Source organism: Plecotus auritus, assembly GCF_963455305.1.
Source record: "Plecotus auritus genome assembly, chromosome: 4".
Taxonomy (NCBI): domain Eukaryota; kingdom Metazoa; phylum Chordata; class Mammalia; order Chiroptera; family Vespertilionidae; genus Plecotus; species Plecotus auritus.
The window spans coordinates 165,740,428-165,759,119 of NC_137775.1; the positions used below are offsets into that span (position 1 = coordinate 165,740,428).

At 38.1% G+C, this 18,692-nt stretch overlaps 1 protein-coding gene across 10 annotated transcripts in view; it reads left to right on the top strand.

Moving 5' to 3' along the window:
* The window catches only part of PPP1R9A (protein phosphatase 1 regulatory subunit 9A), a 232,695-nt gene that overhangs the window by 204,192 nt on the left and 9,811 nt on the right, over positions 1–18,692 (top strand). For 5 of the 10 annotated variants that reach the window (XM_080663193.1, XM_080663196.1, XM_080663195.1 and 2 more), the window contains 4 exons: positions 3,882–4,039; positions 4,544–4,841; positions 13,343–13,430; positions 13,528–13,617. In XM_080663193.1, the coding sequence (XP_080519319.1) occupies positions 3,882–4,039; positions 4,544–4,841; positions 13,343–13,430; positions 13,528–13,617 (634 nt within the window). The remainder of the gene's footprint in view (positions 1–3,881; positions 4,040–4,543; positions 4,842–13,342; positions 13,431–13,527; positions 13,618–18,692) is intronic. The other 5 variants (XM_080663200.1, XM_080663201.1, XM_080663198.1 and 2 more) reach the window with 1 other exon arrangement.

An 18,692-nucleotide genomic window follows, 5' to 3' on the forward strand; every position in this document is an offset into this window, starting at 1 on the left:
CCAAAGCTCCAGGGGCCCATCTTTTATGAATTTGCAGTAACTGATTGCAGATAACGTTCAAGTTTAAAAATGTCACCAAGTGTCTCATTATGCTCAGCATTTCCGTTGGTAATAGCACAAGCCAGGCAGCATGATGGTCTAAGGTCTGACTGTTTTGAGGAGAATAACGCACGTAAGAATGCGGAGCAGACCCTATTGTCATGCTGCTCCATTCCCCTACTTCCCCGCCTGCCGTCTGTGTCTGATCCGTGGGCAGCATTCCATTTACGTCAAAAGTAACGTCAATCTGGTGAAAAAAACTGAATGACTCAGAGAATTACTTTAGGGAACTGATCTCTGTGAAATATGATATATAGCATCCTAATTTCACAGAACATTTTTCATAACAGTTGCTAAAATCATATTCAAATGCATTAAATTGCTTTGGAGGATCCGATTCAAAGCACTAAGACTATTCTTAAGATGCAGGTATTTTGAAGCCGAGTCCCACCCACTCAAAACTGCTCTATCATCAGCTACTTCATATCCTTTCTGTATCTCTCTCCCTGTGTTTATTGATTTACTTGAGTCTGCTCTTCTTTTGTATTTTAGTTGAATTTGAGTCTGAAAAAGGCTATTTCAGAGACTGGAGAGTCTGAAAGAAAGAATAGAGAATAAAGGGGAAAGGAAAATGAAAATTCCCTCTAATTCTTGTGGACAACAGAGCAAGGTGCTCTGGAGAGAAGCGGCAGAGGAGGAACCCAGAGCCTTGGCTTTATAAGAGCAATGTTGTGCTATTGATTATGATCTCTGTAGAGAATGAATGGCAGTGAGTGAGCATGGCCACCCGAGTCCTTACATTTAGTAGCACACAGCTTAAATCATTAAGCCCATCAGATTTCTCCTGCCACCTCACCATCCACAAAATTTTGACATAGTTTTTTTTTTTTCAATGTAAGAATTTATTTCTTGGATAAATATAAAGCCAAATGAAATCCCTATATATTTTTTTTCTTCTAGCACTATATACTTCTGGGAATTTGCAAAGTTAGCCCTGGACATGTATTTTTGTTTGAAACATAAAGTAAGACTAAAAAGAGGATTTGAAGAAGGCAGATTACCTGTGAAGTTTACTTTCAGACTTAAGAGAGACCTTCTGGGACGATAAGCTTCTGAAACTGAACTCTATACAGTCTCTTCCACAGACTTAACTGTGTGTTACAGTTGGTAGAGAAGTTTCTAACCTTTGAGCCTTAGTTTTCCTGAGAAAGAAGGGTGGGCTAGAATCTTTACGGTTCTCTTGAATTATAATATTCTGATTCTTATATGACATGCTAGAAAAGATAGCTTATAGTGGTCGGACAGATCACTTCCAGTACCCAGAAGCATAAGTCCTATACACATTTCCTACTATTTCACTCATCTCCTCTAATACTCCTAAGCGGGGGGAGGGTGGTTACTTGTGGTGCTCCTGGGCAACATTCCTTCCAAGTTCCTTCCGGTATAAGAGCTGTTGAAGTGAATGTTATCAGCTACATTCCATTTTTACAGGTTTTGTACTTTAAAACTTTTTTTCTCAATTGGAATATAAATGACTGATTTGTAATCCATGAATCACTACTATAGAGTTGCCCGAGTTCTTTGTTTTTAGACACTCAAAAGTTGTTTATTGGGTACCACGCTTTTGGCCACTTGGGTCATGGATTTAAGGCACTGCTTTTCAGATTCCAGCTGGCTTCATCTTTAAAAGATGTAGTTCCATGTGTGCCCTCCAGCGGGTTGAACCGAGTCAGTGTGAGCTGGTACTAAAGCAGATGCACCAAATTGCCATTTGGGGATTGACTGACATCAGGACCTGGCAAATTACCGAATAGTAATGGAGTCAAAAGTCCCAGAATAAATTCTCTATAGTCTAAACCAGCCGTGGGCAAACTACGGCCCGCGGGCCGGATCTGGCTGTTCTATCCAGTTCTCTTGCTCTCCCCTCCGCTCCTTTACTTTGAATTTATATTAGTTCACACAAACACTCCATCCATGCTTTTGTTCCGGCCCTCCGGTCCAGTTTAAGAACCCATTGTGGCCCTCGAGTCAAAAAGTTTGCCCACCCCTGGTACTTCTCCTGTTCCCTCGCTCGGTTGTTCAGTACCTAGTGATGGAGTTGAGTGCTATGCTGGGTCCACCACGGCCAGGATTCTATTGCAAGAGGAGCCATATTTACAAAAGTAGAATGAGCTTCCTCCTTGAGTCTTTTTGTCACTAAGTAGCCAACGTTATTATTAAACCAACCAAATAAGAAATCATTTTTCCTATAGTTTTCAACGTCTTCCCTTTTTTTATGCTCTCTTAACACCTATGTGGAAGGTTAATGGTAACGTTCCTTATATAGCCTGTTGGAGAAGTGAATTTCCTAGAAGTGAATTTCCAGTCACACCAAATGTGATTTTACAGTGGAAAATACTGGACTCTGATGCCTTTAAAATTTTATTCTGTATCTTGTTCAACACTAACTAAATTGGAGAGTAGTAGCGTGGGAGTCCAAAAGCTAGAACGGTCATAGCAGCTCATCAGCTAGCTATGTAGATGACCGCAAGTTACTCAAGTTCTCTGAGCTCAGGAGAGGGAAAACATACTTGGCTGCTTTGTCTCTTGGAGCTGTTGTGAGGACACATGAGATGGTATATGTGACAGGACTTCGTGTCAAAGAACATAAAATCCAAATATGAAACAGATAAGCATGTACGACAGTATATCTAGTGATATTATTGCTTTCATCTATTTTGTGTTTCCACGTCTTATATGTAAACAAGAGCTTGTAAGGTTGATTCTCCCCCAGTTATCAAAATTGGTGAACTCTTAATGGGCAGCTGCAAGTTTAGATTTTATTGGAAGAAGGAAATTAAAGTGATAAAGGATATTTTTTTTATCTATTGACAAAAACATAAAGAGACTACTAATTATAAAATATTTAGCTGTCCTTAATATAGAGCTGAATGGTCTGACTTTTCTGAATATTCACTTTTCTTTTAAATATGGGAAATGAAAAGTCAAAATCTTCTTTAAATATTATCATTCAACACATGTATCTCCTAAGGAAAAATATGTTTGTTAGAATCACATGCCAATTGCTAACTTCCCTACATAAGGGAGGTACAACCTGAGGTGCTTACTTGTTTTGGTTTTGTAATATAATATATTCAGAGTATAACTTTATCTTTACTGTGATAAGGAATTTCCTGGGGTACTGCTACTATAAGAAATTGTTTTATTCTATTAATATCAGTACTTACTTTTTGCAACTCCATTATTTGCTTTATTTTAATAATTTAAACCCAGAAGTACTTAATTATTAATTTCTTGAACAGCATGATTTCATTTAATGACTGCCACTCTGAAAAGGTAAAAGGAAAAAGATAAAAGCCTATCAGTAAATTTTGCTAAAGAAAATTTATACTGATGCTCATCTTTTATTACCTGCACTTGACCTGACACCTGACCTGCTTAGGTTTTCATCCTCAGTTTCTAAGATCTCCCAACTTTGATAGACCTTTATATATAGTTCATCAAACACTCCAGCATGCATACACATAAATAAGTAAATGCAAATCAGTGCTTCTTATAATTATGTTTTAGGAAGGTTTTATGCTCTTTGGATGTTAGATTTTTGTTGTTGCCTTGGTCACCTTTAGTGTTGGTTTTTCTCCCTAAGGCTTTGTACACTTCTCCTAGATCTCCCCTTTTTTAAATGTATTTTTTGGTTACCTGTCCATATTATACAGGCCGTCATGGTTTCCTGCCTGGTGTTACTGATAACCCTAAGATTTTGTTATCAGTGTCTGTGGTCTCTTTATCAATCCTCTCCAAAGGTTTCTCTCCCTGATTATTTTGCAATGGTCTTTTCTTAGACTTGAATGAAGCAGTCCCAGAGACCGAGCGCCTGGATTCGAAAGCCCTGAAAACCCGGGCCCAGCTGTCCGTGAAGAACCGACGCCAGAGGCCCTCTAGGACAAGGCTCTATGATAGTGTCAGTTCAACAGATGGGGAGGACAGTCTAGAGCGAAAGGTGAGCGCCCTTGACCGTTTCCTGATTACAGTGTTGGGCTCTATTCTTATTCCTACAGTTTATTGATTTTTCTGCAACCAGATTCTATGGCCTCATTTGAAATAGCTGGAATAGTTCACTTATTTTTGTCTCCAAAATCCTTACTCAACTTGATACATTGTTGTAATTCAAATACTTTCTATACTCATTCAGTGAACTAACCAAGAGCATTATCCACATTATCATATTTCATGATGGTGTTTTTGATATTCAGCAGTTGGTTCTACCTAGTAGGAAATAATGAATGTACAAATAATTGTTCCAATATGTCTTAGGTGTCTGTGTTAGTTACTATGGTAATATGGTGAGTTGTTATGAACTACGGAGTCTCATTTGTAAACGAACAAATAAAATTGGTTTTCATGGGGATTCACTAAAAATAAGGTCGATCTGATTTCAAAGTAAGTATTACATGGAACCGATGCTCAGTGGCATAACCTCCTTTATAATCTCTTATATCGACAGCCTTCAAACAGTTTCTGTAACCACATGCATATTACCAAATCACTTCTGCCCAAGGGTTTGCGAACTTCTCCAGAATCAGATTCTGGTGCTCCATCCCTCACTTCCGAGGCTGTCAGTGTGCCCTTCTCCAAGTCTGACCAGATAACTGAATCCCAAGGACCCCTGCACCCAGAAAGGGAGCCTTCCTCCTCTACTTGGGGAGACACTTCACTCTCCTCTCCTTCAAAATCTGATCATGAAATGGAAGAATCTCCTTGCCATCATCAAGCCACCACCAAGAAAATAGCTCAAGAAAAAGGTACTGTTAATTTTTTTTCTTTCATTGTGTCTAATTAACACCTTGATTTCTACAATATAAAAATAACCTTTTTTTCTCATAATCCTAAGTTCTTTGTCTTCTCACAGCTAATAATTAATATTGCTTTTTTATGTTATGGGATAAGAGAACATTCCTCTTCCATTTATTTATGTTTATCTTTTCCTACCTAGTTAGTATTTTTATCTCTTCAACTCTCCACAAGTTTACTAATGAAGGATGTTATTCAGGAGGCCTTCTAGAGATTTTGTGGAATAGCAGCCGAGTTTCAATAAACACTAACATAGTCATATAGAAAAATATATATACTTATGTATATGGATGAAAGTGATATAGGTATTAACCTATTAGTTTGGTTTTTATTTAGAAGAAATTTTCACAATAATGATTTATATTGCAAATGTGGTAGAAAGCTCTGATAAAGGTAATGCAGGGAGATTAGTGAATTAATTTTTATAAGAGGCTTCTAGAATTAACACCAGAATTTCAAAGCAGTGTCAGTGCACTTTTGTCTTTTTAATAGTATGTTTTAATTTACAGAAGTAATGAATTCCTGTGTAAACAAGTTAAATGATGCATAGATGAAAAAAGAATAGGTTCATGCTCTTCCTGCCACATCTGACATGTTCCTTTGAAGTAACCAAGTATATTGGGTTATATAGTAACCCTTGAATGATGTGGACTAGGAGTGCTGACCCTCACACTGTTGAAAATCCACATATAACTTTTCACTTCCCAAAAACTTAACTACATTTGTCCCTTGGTATCCATGAAGATTGGTTCCAGGATTCCCCACAGACACTCAAAGTTGTGAATGCTCAAATCTCTTATATAAAATAGTATAGAATAAGGCATACAGTTGGTCTTCCATATCCATAGATTCCCAACTGCAGATCAAAAATACTGTTTTTAATCCATGATTGGTTGAATCCACGGATGCAAAGCCTGAAGATACAGAGGGCTGACTGTATATTTATTGAAAAAAAATGTGTGTATAGGAGGACCCATGCAGTTCAAACCCATGTTGTTCAAGAGTCAGCTGTATTATCTTTCACATCTGAAAAAAATGATATAAAATAAATATGTAAAAATCGATACCATGGTAAGTATAAGAGTGAAGTGTCTGCAACTTACTTTGAAATGCAATTAAAAATTAATGGATCAAAAAAATTAATGGATTAATGGATGAGTAGAGGGATGGTTATATGTTAAAGAAAATGTAGCAAAATGGAAGTTATAGAAACTAGGGGGTGGATATATGTTTATTCACTGTAAAATTCTTTTGTCATTTAAAAAAATTGAATAGCAAGAAAGAAATCTCATTTCTCTCCATACGTAACTGGAGATTCAGTACAACAGACATTTTGTGGAACTTGACAGGCTGACTCTAAATTTATAAGAAAGAAAAAGAGGCCAAAGTACCTGAAACTCTTGAAGAAGACTGAAGTGGAGGGCCTTGCTTACCTGATACCTGGAATTATTTAGTTCTGCATTTTGTTTATACAGAGGTATATAAATGAACAGACAAAATAAAGAGCTTAGAAGCAGATACACATACATTTTGTGACAGTTGCATGTGTAGATGGGTAGAGAAAGAGTAGTTTTTAATAAATTGTTCTAGGAAAATTGGTTATCCATATTTTTAAAAATTATAATATACATATATCATGTAAAAATTTCATTCAAGGAGGATTCAATACTTAATTAGATAATACAAAATTATAAAACTTTAAAAAGTATATAGGAGAACATTTTGTGACTTCAGGATAGGGAAGGTTTTCTTAAACAAGATGCAAAAAGCATAAACCATAAGGAAAAGATGGGTAAAGTAAAACTAGAAAGTTCTATTTCTCAAAAGACACAATAAAGAAGCCCTAAAACTTGAGAGAAGATATTTACTGCCCATGTAATTTACAAAGGATTAGTGTCCAGATTGTGTAAATAACTCCTATAAAGCCCTAAAAAAAAAAGAAGAAGAAGACAAATAATCCAGGAGGAAAATGTGTAATGTCCTGAACAGGCACTTTATAGAAAATGAAAAAAAATGAAAATCAAATGCCTATAATATTTACAAAAAGCTGTTTAACCCCATTAGTAATCAGGAAAGAATGAAATACACCAAATGAGATACTATTTTATACCTACCAGATTGCCAAAAATATTATAATCTGATATTACCAAATGCTGGTGAATATGTGAGACAACCATAAATCAGATATTTGCTGGTGGAAGTGTAAATTGGTACAAGCTCTTTAGAAACCATTTGACATTACTTAGTAAATTTGAAAATGTGCCTACCCAGCAAATCTTCGCCTGTTTATATATCCAAAAGAAATCCTGCACTTGTCTACTAAGAATCATGTACAGGGATATCCATAGCAGTCCTGTTGTGTAATAGTAAAACCTGGGAACAACCAAAAACTGGTAATCACTAGAATAATCACCAGTAGAAAAGATAAATGAATTGTAGTATATTTCTATAATTAACTGTGCAGGAGGGAAAATGAACAAACCACACTGAAACATTACAACAGGGTGAATCTCTAGAAAAAGACATTGAAAAGCAAATTACAGGTGAATACACACTAATATATATGATTCTATTTATATAGAGTTAGACAAAACTAGCAGATTACTTAGAGATACAAACATAATATGGAAGTTATGAATGGGTATGACAAAGCTAGTTACATGGGGAGAATGTCCGGGAGTAGAAATAGGGAAGTACATACGGGGACTTCATATGTATAAACTGCAGTGGAGGTGGAATGACAAATGAAATGGAGATTTGTTTTATTGTTTTTTCTTTAAACTCTGCAACTATCATATACATAGTCTCGATTTCAGTAGATAAAAAGCATAAAAGGACCACATATACAAAGTTAATCAATAGACTTTAATATACAAATAGCTTCAAGTAATTTTTTAAAGCCAAAAATATGCTAAGGAAATAAACTGTCAATTCGTTGAAGAGAAGATCTGCATTATGTCTAAAATATAAAAAGATGTTGGAGAAATTGTCATTTAAATTAGATACCCATCAAATTGCCAAAACCTTTCAAGAGTCCCACCAACCAGTGCCAGCAGTGATATGGGACACACTCCTACATTGCAGCTATGATTGTAAATCACTGCATTTTTTGAAAAGTCTATACTCATTTATCTTGTATCAGATCCAAAATTGTAAGCTTTCTACAAATACGTGGTGAACATAGAAATACAGTTGACTGTGGGGGCTCACTCTGTTTTGTAACTCTTGGTAAGCATCATAGCTTTACTTCTGATATTTCTCCTGGTTTCCCTTCCTGAGCTTGTCAGTTGCTGGAATTATCTTCCATAGACTGGTCCTAAGCACAGCTCTTCTAGAAGTTTTGAGATAAAAATTAAATACTTAGGGAGGACAAAATGCTAGTGAAAATGGCAAGAGAAAATATGTCCAGCCCACTAATTCATCAAAAGTGGTTGTCAAGTTGTTGAAGGACTTGCACTGTAATTTGGCCTACTTCCAAAAGAATGAAAACCTTCAAAAACTCTCATCAAGTCAGTGTTTTGAGAGCCAAGACTCTAGGCCTAGTATTCTAAGTCTGGAAACTCAATAATGCATCCAGATTTAATCAAGTTCAGAGGGACTGATTCATGCTGATCAACTTAGAAAGAACCAGAATACTATTTTTTTAATTTACTTTGGGAGGTACAACTGATATAATAACCAACATCATTCATATGTTTTGTACTTTCCTGGTTGTTAGATTCATAAATCAGAATGAGCAAAAAATTAAAGTTACCTGGATATATGTATGGAATATGCTCATTAGACTGGCTGACTGATGAATGCTTGCTTCACTGCAGCATCACCAATCCTATAGCTCTTTCATGTCCCTCAGGGACTCTGTCTACCTAGTTCCCAAGATGGACCTCAGTATCATTAAAACATTAGGGAAATCACATGCTTCCAATGTTATGATATTTCAAGCTCCAATACAATATAGAATCACAGAGTAGGATCTAGCTTTGTAGTTCTCAAAACCCAATTTGGAGAACAGCATTGTAGAAAATCCTGGAGTTCCTTGCTCTGTGAGACTAATTCACTATGCAGACCTAGGCAGCACAAAGGTGAAGTATGGTTAACTTGATTTCCCTCTGCGTGTTTATATACGTGGTTCTTACAAGTCATTGGCTCATCAATAAATGAACTAGATTGGGGTTTAGCAGTACTCACAAGTACAAACTAGCCTTCACGTTTACATTCTTACCTACCATTCTAGGAAATTTCTAGTCTTTCTTCAGAGCCCAGCTTAAATCTCACCTCCTTTCATGGATCCCTTTCCATTCCCAAGTGGAGGGAATTATTCTCTCCTCTATGATCCCATAGAAATTTTCAGTTACTTCTGCTTCTATCCCTTTGTGTATAATAAGTGACCTAGTTGTCAAGTATGAGCCAAAGTTTTCTCATTCATCATGTTCTTCTTTGTATTCTTAGTCCCCCCAAAGAGTAAGGCATATAATTGATGCACACTACGTGTCTTGGATGAATTAAGTATGTCTCTGCAGAAAACCAATGCAGGTCTTCTAGAACAGAGGTCATCACACCAAATCCAGCCTCCACCTGCCCTTATAAAGTCTTCTGGGTATCACACTCAGTTTGGTACTCTCTGCTTTCATGCCACAAGAGCAGAATTGAGTAGTTGTCACAGAGACAAGAGCCCACAAACCTATTTTTTTTTTACAGAGAGAGCTTGCTGACCCCTGGTCTAGACATAAGTTTCCTTCCGCTGAATATTGTCAGATAAACTCTGAAAGTGTCTTAGTCATTGGTTACCCTTTATCTAGATTTTTAAAACAGTAATATACCACTGCTTTTGGTCTGTCGATTTACTACAAAGTTAATGATTAAGTTATAGCTATATTGGATTGCAATACTGAAAATAACTCGGTGGTGTGATTGAACACCTAATTGAAGTGAAGGATTTCTAACTCGAGTCAATACTGCATTCACAAGTCATCATTTTGTTGTCATATTTATGGGATCTTAGTGGAAACTAAGATAAAAAAGTCCCATTGTAACTGGCTAAATGATAAATGTTTAACCCCATTTGAGTTAAAATTAGAGGAAGTAAAAGACTATTTCTAGAGATTTATAAAACAAGTTATATGATAATAGGAGGCATGAATATATTGTCCTCATGCCTATTCTTTGAGTAACGTAATACTGAACTGCTGGTCTTTAGACTTATATAGCAATGGACCTTTATTCAGATAAGGTTAAGTAGAGTAAATTAAACACTATCAGTTTTCTACTGGTGATATCTAGAGATTACTATTCTAATTTTACATGTAACTATTAGCACATTGCCTGACACAGAACATGCCTTCAGAAATATTTGATGAATTAATGTCCTGGCAAGTAGAAATATTTACAGGATTCATTTACTATTAATATATTGCATTAGGCCTTCATATATAATATTATATTAATATATAATAATATATATTAAATTGTATCATTGGTCAGAAGAGGGCAAGATTATATCCAGCTGAGGTTGGCAAATAGGACATTAAAAAGAACATACAGTTAGAGTAACGACTGAGGAACTAAAAAAGCAGGAAGAGTAGGTAAGGAAGGCATGTCAAGCAGGGAGAGATGGCATTGCCAGACACAGGCACAAGTAAGCTGAATTTAAAGGAATGGGGCTGCCCCAGCCTGCCTGAAGCAGTTTGTTTATGTGTGCTAAGAGTGGTTGCACATAAAACTGAACCGTAGGTTGAGTCCACAGTTGTAGAATTTAAATACCTTAGGTACCTTGCCTTACTAGGAAACCACAAGATGTTTGAGCAGAGGAATAAGAATGAAATACACTAGGTAGGGGAAAGATGAGTTAGGAGTGACTCTGAGGGGATCTCCTCTAAGGAGGAGCAGTGAAGATGCAAGAACCTTTGACACAGACGTTGACTAGATATAGGGGGAAGGAAGTGAGGAGGTCAAAACTGATCACAGGTTTCTAGCCTCAGAAAATATGGTCTTGTCTTTAATAGAAAATAGGAAATCAGAAATATTATGGGGGAAAGATGATCAACTCACTTTGTAATAGAGGAGGTTGTACACTCAGGAGAGGAGCCAGGCCTCGGAGGTAACCAAGAGTCTTTTGCCCTGAGGTGGAGGAGAGTGAAGTCCATAAAAGCCTTAGTATTTAGCTGTCAGGAGTTCTTTCAGTGCCTTTGGAAATGAGGACCAGGTCAGCAGACTTCTAATTGCTCACGAAGGTAGTATTGAAGAGATTTCAAAAAGCCTAGTAGAACTTTACATACAGCTAAATAAACAAACAAAAAAGTCACATTTCTATTTTTCCCCCTCAAATCATAACGATCCAATGTTGCTTTTTATGTAGACTAGAAGCTCTGATGTCCATTAAAAGGTACTTGATTGATTTAAAAATGGGAAAGTGCATTGTTACTTAATCTTGCCTCTTCAGTCTTTTGAAGGCATTCACATAAGTGTTCCTTGGAACACACTTTGGCAAATGTGTGAGATAATGATGTGAGGTTGCCTAGCAGTAGGCTCTGTGATGGGTACAATCCGGCTTTTAGTCCCAACAGGTCCAATAACTGCAACTCAAATAGGTCACAAAGTGCATCCAAGTACACTGTCTCATCTGGTCCTCTCACCACTCATTAAAACATCTCCCATCTCAGCTACCTCTAATTCAGAAAATAATCAGGCAGTCTTCTTTTTAACTTTGCACAGTCCTAGCCATTAAGTGTTACTTTAAGATTGACCTGGAAGGATCCAACACTTTCTTTTCTCTGGCTTCTCTTAGGACCGTGGTCGGCAAACTGCGGCTCGCGAGCCACATGCGGCTCTTTGGCCCCTTGAGTGTGGCTCTTCCACAAAATACCATGGCCTGGGCGAGTCTATTTTGAAAAAGTGGCGTTGGAGAAGTTTAAGTTTAAAAAATTTGTCTCTCAAAAGAAATTTCAATCGTACTGTTGATATTTGGCTCTGTTGACTAATGAGTTTGCCGACCACTGTCTTAGGAGAATTGAAATTCTGCTTTTTTTTTCTTAATGTCCATTAGCAAAACCACCTCAGAAGGTATCTGTGCCATGTCCATGGATTTTCTTTGTGTCTGTGTCACACCTGTGGCTGATTAATTCAGTTACCCAAAGAGTAACGATGCAAATACTCATAATAGATATTTCAGATTAGAAGTGGATTTGGACATGGATATATTTCTGACTCTTGTATTTTATTATGTACATTTCAAGGAATTATTGTAATCTGAGTGTCATTAACTAAAAATATGAAAAGTTCATTGAGAAGAACCCTTAGAGTGTTTGTTAATATCGTGTGTTTCTTTAGAGCTTTGAACATAGACTCCTAAATGAGAACTGTGTGTTTTGTAAGGATGCATGTTAAGAAATTTCTCCTGAATTAAACAAAATAAACCTGCATGGTTAATTGAACACTTTCTTAGGAGGACTATTCTCTCTGTACTCCATGCCAGGAAGTTGCTGGAAATTTTTTAACTTTAAAGAGATAGAGATAGACAACAATAATTAGGGAGGAGTAGTTTCACACTCTAATATGCATCAATATTAAAACACCCCTTGCTAATCATCTCAGATAACTGGATATGCTGAAAGATAATACCAAATAGCATCCTTTGCTAAATGGTTCTAGGTAGAGCCTTAGGAGTTTTCCACCTTGTTCAAAGTGGAGTAAGTTGCACCAGTAGACTCTATCTCCTACATTTAATATTGAACTCCATTCGCAGAGTCTCTCCACTGATTGGTTTTTGACTTTATTTCGAGTGTGCCCATCCCCAGCAGCTGCTGCCATTCGGAGTGCCAGCTTAACTCAGGGGGCAAAGGTCATTCAGCTCCAGACACTGAGGAGCATTTGGCATCTTCACCATCACAGGAGGCCAGCCAAGTTATGCTCCAACCCAACTTCAAAGAGAGACCTTTCAAAGATATCAATGTCTTAGAGCTGAGCCCCTGCTTAAGAAAGTCTTCCCCATGTTCTGCCTTCCTCTGTCCCCAGACTGGCCACAGGCCATTAGACGGGAAGGGAAAGCTCTGCCTATCACTTTCTCCCTAAATCTCTCTGACTCTTGGGGTGGCTTTCTGTACTGGACCTGAGAGATAAGAGGGCTGGAACAAAAGGAAAGTTATGTTGGTCCCTGCTGTTAATGTAAGGGGTAACTTGATAGTGTTTATTCCTCCTTATTTTGTTCCTTTCAGTATTTTTGAAGCTAAAGCTCTTTGTGATGTGTATCGGGCCTTGATCCATCAGGACATCTTCTAGCTTAACCGAATGTTCCTCAGCATAGCTAGGTTTTTTGTATCTTTTAAAAAAAAGGCATCCATTATTTTCTTTTACAGTTAGAAATTGAATCAGATCTCTTCAGGGATGCACTTACTTTTGACTCATAGCTTTAAAAATAATAATAACTGGTCTTTCTTTACATATGTATATATTCTAGACGGTGCCAAAGGTCCCAAATCACTAAGGGCATCCAGTTCATTGGTGGTGCAAGGAGGGAAAATTAAGCGGAAGTTTGTGGATCTGGGGTAAGCACTTCATGATGTGAAAGGCAAGCCCTCTGTAAAAGAAGAATTAAAGGAGAACATGTCAGCTTTCCCTTTCTGAATGTGTCTGCCTTTATAGGGCACCGTTGCGAAGGAACTCCAACAAGGGAAAGAAATGGAAAGAAAAAGAAAAAGAAGCCAGTAGGTTTTCTCCGAGTAGCAGGTGCGGGTGAGTGATTGAGGACACGGATTCATCTCTATAGCTAAACTCCCTGGCCCCCTTCCGTTGTTCAGCAAAATCAGTGGTCAGTATCTTCAATATACCTATAGTGAGATGAAAGAAAAATTTCACAATTTATATGTCTTACTCCAATTAAAGCCTACACTGGGCCTTGGGCTATCCATTGCCTTAATTGCAGAATTTTCACCAAATGTTTAAGCACAGCATAATGATGCCTATGTGGTATTAAGTACCTATTGGCTTTCAAGACTCTTCAATTCCCACGCATGTAAGAATGATGACCGTCTCCTGCTGGACTCAGCTATTCGTTGGCAGCCCTGTCAACGATGCGTACTGCGCCATAAAGACTCTCCTTTAGAGAAGTGGGCTTTATGTTTTCAAGTTTTCCCAGTTTTCTTCTGTGATAACTTCATTTAAACTCAGCTTTGTAGAGGGAGATAGTAAAGCATAGAGCTCTGAAGTTCGACTGCCTGGGTTTGAATCAGAGCTCTCACCTTTTAAATCTTGGACAAGTTATTTAGCCTCTGTGTCTCCATTTTCCCATATGTGAATGAGGGTTATAACAGTACCTACCTTATAACATTAGTGTAAGGGTTAAATGAGTTTTCATGTAAAACATTTAAAATGCTACCTGGCACATAGAAGGTATTATAAAAATAATAATGAAGATAACAATTTGCTGCTATTATTATTGTTCGCAAGTTACAGAGAAGTTTCACATTTATCATTTGGTCCTTACAATACGATCTGGAGGGCTGATAATAACACCATACTTTACTGATGAAGAACTTCACCTCTGTATAATTGAATTGATTACCCCAGGACTGTGCAATAGGCAATTGATGTCAATTAGCTGGGGCTTGTGTCTCCTGTCTAGATGTCTTTCCAATACTCCCTCTCATCTTCAAGTACTTACGCATCTAATGGTTGTTGTTTTTTAAAATTACAGTGTATATTCAATATTATTTTATATTAGTTTCAGGTATACAGCATAGTGGTTAGACAATCAGATACTTTCAAAGTGGTCCCCTCGATATTTCAAGTGCCCACCTGGCACCATACTTAGTTATTACAATATTGACTATGTTCCCTAAGCTGTACTTTTATCCCCATGGCTGTTCTGTAACTACCAATCTGTACCTCTCAGTCCCTTCACCTTTTTCACCCAGCCCCACAAGTCTGACAACTGTCATTCTCTCCAGTGTCTATGAGTCTGTTTCTATTTTGTTTGTTCTTTTATTGTGCTCCTTAGATTCCACATATAAGTGAAATCATATGGTATTTGTCTTTCTCTGACTGACTTATATTTCTTTATGAAATTTGGGAATCATCTCAAAAGCATACAGTAAGAAAGATACAGGCAAAATGCTAAGAATAAAATATAAAATACTATGAAATCATTTGGGGACCATTTACCCATTTCATAGGTTGTCCTCTGCTGTTTCCTTGTTTTCTTTTTCTTTTTCCTGGTATACCATGTGGTGAGAAGTTATACCTTCTCCCTGGGATTACAGAAGAATTGGGAGGGGGATGACAAGAGAGAGTTCCGAATTAATTATTTTTGTTAGTTGGGTTTCCTTTATGCTGTAAAATGGAGAAAGGGTAGAAAGTTTTGTTTGTATGAAGGACAACAATCTCAGTCAAAATAAGACCATAATGCAACTCAAAAGAAATTTAACTTTGTGTGATTTTGGAGTGAAAAATATAAAAGTCTACTTTGTGCCTTAAAGTTAAGAATAGAAAACTCTCAAATATGCTTAGAGGAAATAAAAGAAACAAGTGATGAACCTGTTTAAGGGAGAGAAGCTCGGACACCTCTGAGTTTCTCCCTTTCTTCTCTGGGCCTCTGAGGCGGTCTCTCCTCACTTTTTGAGGCTAAAAGGGGCAGAACCACAGGCATTAGCAGGCATGAAAGGTTCTACTGAATATCATGGCAGTAGCCAGAGTATTACCACGTTGTGTAGATTCCAGATGAAAAGCAAGCACATCTGGATTCTGTTGGTGAGTGTGCACCTTACTCTAGGCCAGTGGTCGGCAAACACATTAGTCAACAGAGTGGCAAACCGCTGCGGCTTGCGAGCCGCAGGTGGCTCGCAAGCCGCAGTTTGCCGACCACTGCCTAGGCAAAACCTTGGGTGGCTGATGGCAGACTGTCATGTGCACACTGCCTCATCACAGCTAATGCCAGCTTTTGAACCAGCCAGACTTCCCCCTTGGCTGCCTGGCCAGCTCTGCAGCTTTAAAACACTAGCTCTGGTGTCTCTGCTTCAGTCATCACAGGTGATTCCACGTGTGCCAACGCTATAGAATAGCTTTAAATTAGGATCATCATTTTCAAATTATTTGTAATTATAGTAGAATTCTGACAGAACTGAAAGGAATTCATGTAATGGAAATAGTAGAATAGGGAAGAAGAGAGACTTTTTCTGTTTCAAAAAGGTAATTTTTTGAGCTATCACAGTAATTTGGTTAACACTAATCAAATCCAATGACAGCCTTTGTTCTTCTAAATAGATTGATAATGGGTCCGGAACCTTACAAAACATACTCCAGAAAGGACAATTACTGCCAGGTGGGAGCTTAGTGCAGCTGAGCTGGCTTCCTGGGTCCCTGGAGGTAGGTGGGTGATGAGGACCATTAGCCACAAGGTCGCACAGCAGCTGCGGGGAACTGGGAATAAATGCATCACCCCAGTGAGGCATTCTCAGAAAGAGCAGTCTAACTCATGGATCCAGTTTGCAATCTTATCTCCTACCTAGGTGTTTCTTCCAGTTCTCATAAGGTCATTCTGAGGCCATTAGACATTATCTAAGTTATAATCTGAGGCTATTAGACATTAAAAAGTCAAGATATTTGCTAAAAACAATTTGGTCTTGGTTTTAGTTTTTTCCTTCCCTGAGTAAAAAAATTCACTTTATTGTATTCCTGTGGAGACTTAATGACTCAAACACATGGCCCACATGAAACAAGTAGATGAGGTTAAAATAATCCTATATAATTAAAGGCTAATATGCAAATTGACTGGTCGCTATGATGCACACTGACCACCATGATGTGCACTGACCACCAGGGGGCAGACACTCAATGCAGGAGCTGCCCCCTGGTGGTCAGTGTGTTCCCACAGGGGGAACACGGCTGGTGAGTGCAGCAGCAGTGGTGGGAGCCTCTCCCGCCTCCATGGCAGCGCTAATGATATCCGACTGCCGGTTTAGGCCCACTCTCTATGGGCCTAAGCTGTCACTCGGACATTCCCCAAGGGCTCCCGGACTGCAAGAGGTGCAGGCCGGGCTGAGGCATATCCCCCTGAGTGCACGAATTTTGTGCACCGGGCCTCTAGTAATAAATAAACAGACAAATCCTACAAAGAAATATGGTTTGGTTTTATCCTTTTCAAGTATGTGCTCAGTAAACATTCTGATTTAAACAGGTAACATAGCAGAGAACAAAAGCAGGAAACATTTAGTTGTCATTTTACTGGTTAAATAGAACTTTTATAGGCTCTCTCACTTACCTTTCACCGGCTCCCCACTCACCCCCCAGACAAAGTATACTGGGAGAGGCAGGGCTCAAACCCATCTCTAGATGGGTCAGCGCTCTTTCTAGCCCATGAAGAGGCCAAACTCCCAGAGATTGGCCTCTTCCCCTAAAGCAGTGGTCGCCTGCTTTGGAGCTGGTGGGAGAACCTCCCAGTTTAGTCCCTGAATGGAAAAACCTGTGAGCAGATCTGTGTATCTCAGGACAAGGCTAGAGGGTGGCACATGGGAAAATGACAGGGAAGGGAGAGGGCACTTCTCTGGGGAAGTGAGTCTTCATTTATCTGAAGTGTGAACAATGGAAAAAAACACACCACTGAGTATTCAAGTATTCACCCAGGTATTCATCCTGACTCTGCCATAGGTAAGTCTCTGAATTCCTTGGACCTTGGTTTCCTACAAAAAATAAGTGAGATGGACTAGAAGAACCTGGTCCCCAACCTTCCATCCATCTCCATCTGCATTATCCAATATGGTAGCCTCTGGTCAGATGTGGCCATTGAGCACTTGAAATGTGGCTAGTCTATATTGAGATCTGTTATCAGAGAAAATGCATGCTAGATTTCAAAGACTTAGTATAAATAATGTTAAATATCTTATTAATAATTTTGTACTAATTAGATGTTCAAATAATACTTTGAATATTTTGGGTTAAATAACATATATTATAAAAATAATTTTAAATAGGGGATGGGAAAAATAATTTTATCTTAAATTTTTTCATGTGGGTGCTAGAGAAAACTTTTTTAATCCTCATCCAAGGATATGTTTTTGTGTTTGTGTGTTGTTGTTTTTTGTGCGCGGGGGGGCGGGGGGAGGGAGTAGGAAGGGAGAGAAAGAGAGAGAGAGAGAAAAGCATGGTTCAGTTGCCTCCCATAAGTACCCTGGCCAGGGATTGTACCTACAACCTAGGTATGTGCTCTGACTTACCTTGTATTCAAAGTTAAAATGAACTCCCCAAAATCACCATGGAGTGTTTACCTTAGCAATTTATTTTTGGTGTCCTAGCCCCAGAATAATCTGGCTCCAAGATATATATAAATGAGTTAATTGTTCTATAGAGTTGTAAACTATAAACCATTTAAATGCCAGGAAACTTACTTCCCCACCGCATCGCCCACCCCCAAATGACATTTTAGTATTACAGAGACTTAATTCCTTCCAGTTCCTAACAATAAAATAATCAGAAATATAGCTATGATTTGATTATATTTTTCCCCAAAATGATAGTGAGTCATTAGTGTATAAGCTGTGAAGGAAATACAGAGCACATACCTAGAAACTCTTTTCAGATCCATTAAGAATTCATTTCCACTGATCTTGATTTTTCAAGGCGATTATGAAGGATGAATATAGAGTTAGTACCTTAGCCCATAACCTGCCCTGAGAGTAAAAAATGTTAAGAAAGGAAGGAGGAAGGAAAGGAAAGGAGGGAAGGAAGAATTTTATCTTATTCTTAATACATTTCTCCACCAAGTGCAACAGGCTGTAAGAGTGGTCAATAATAGAATAACTGTTACCCAAACTCCT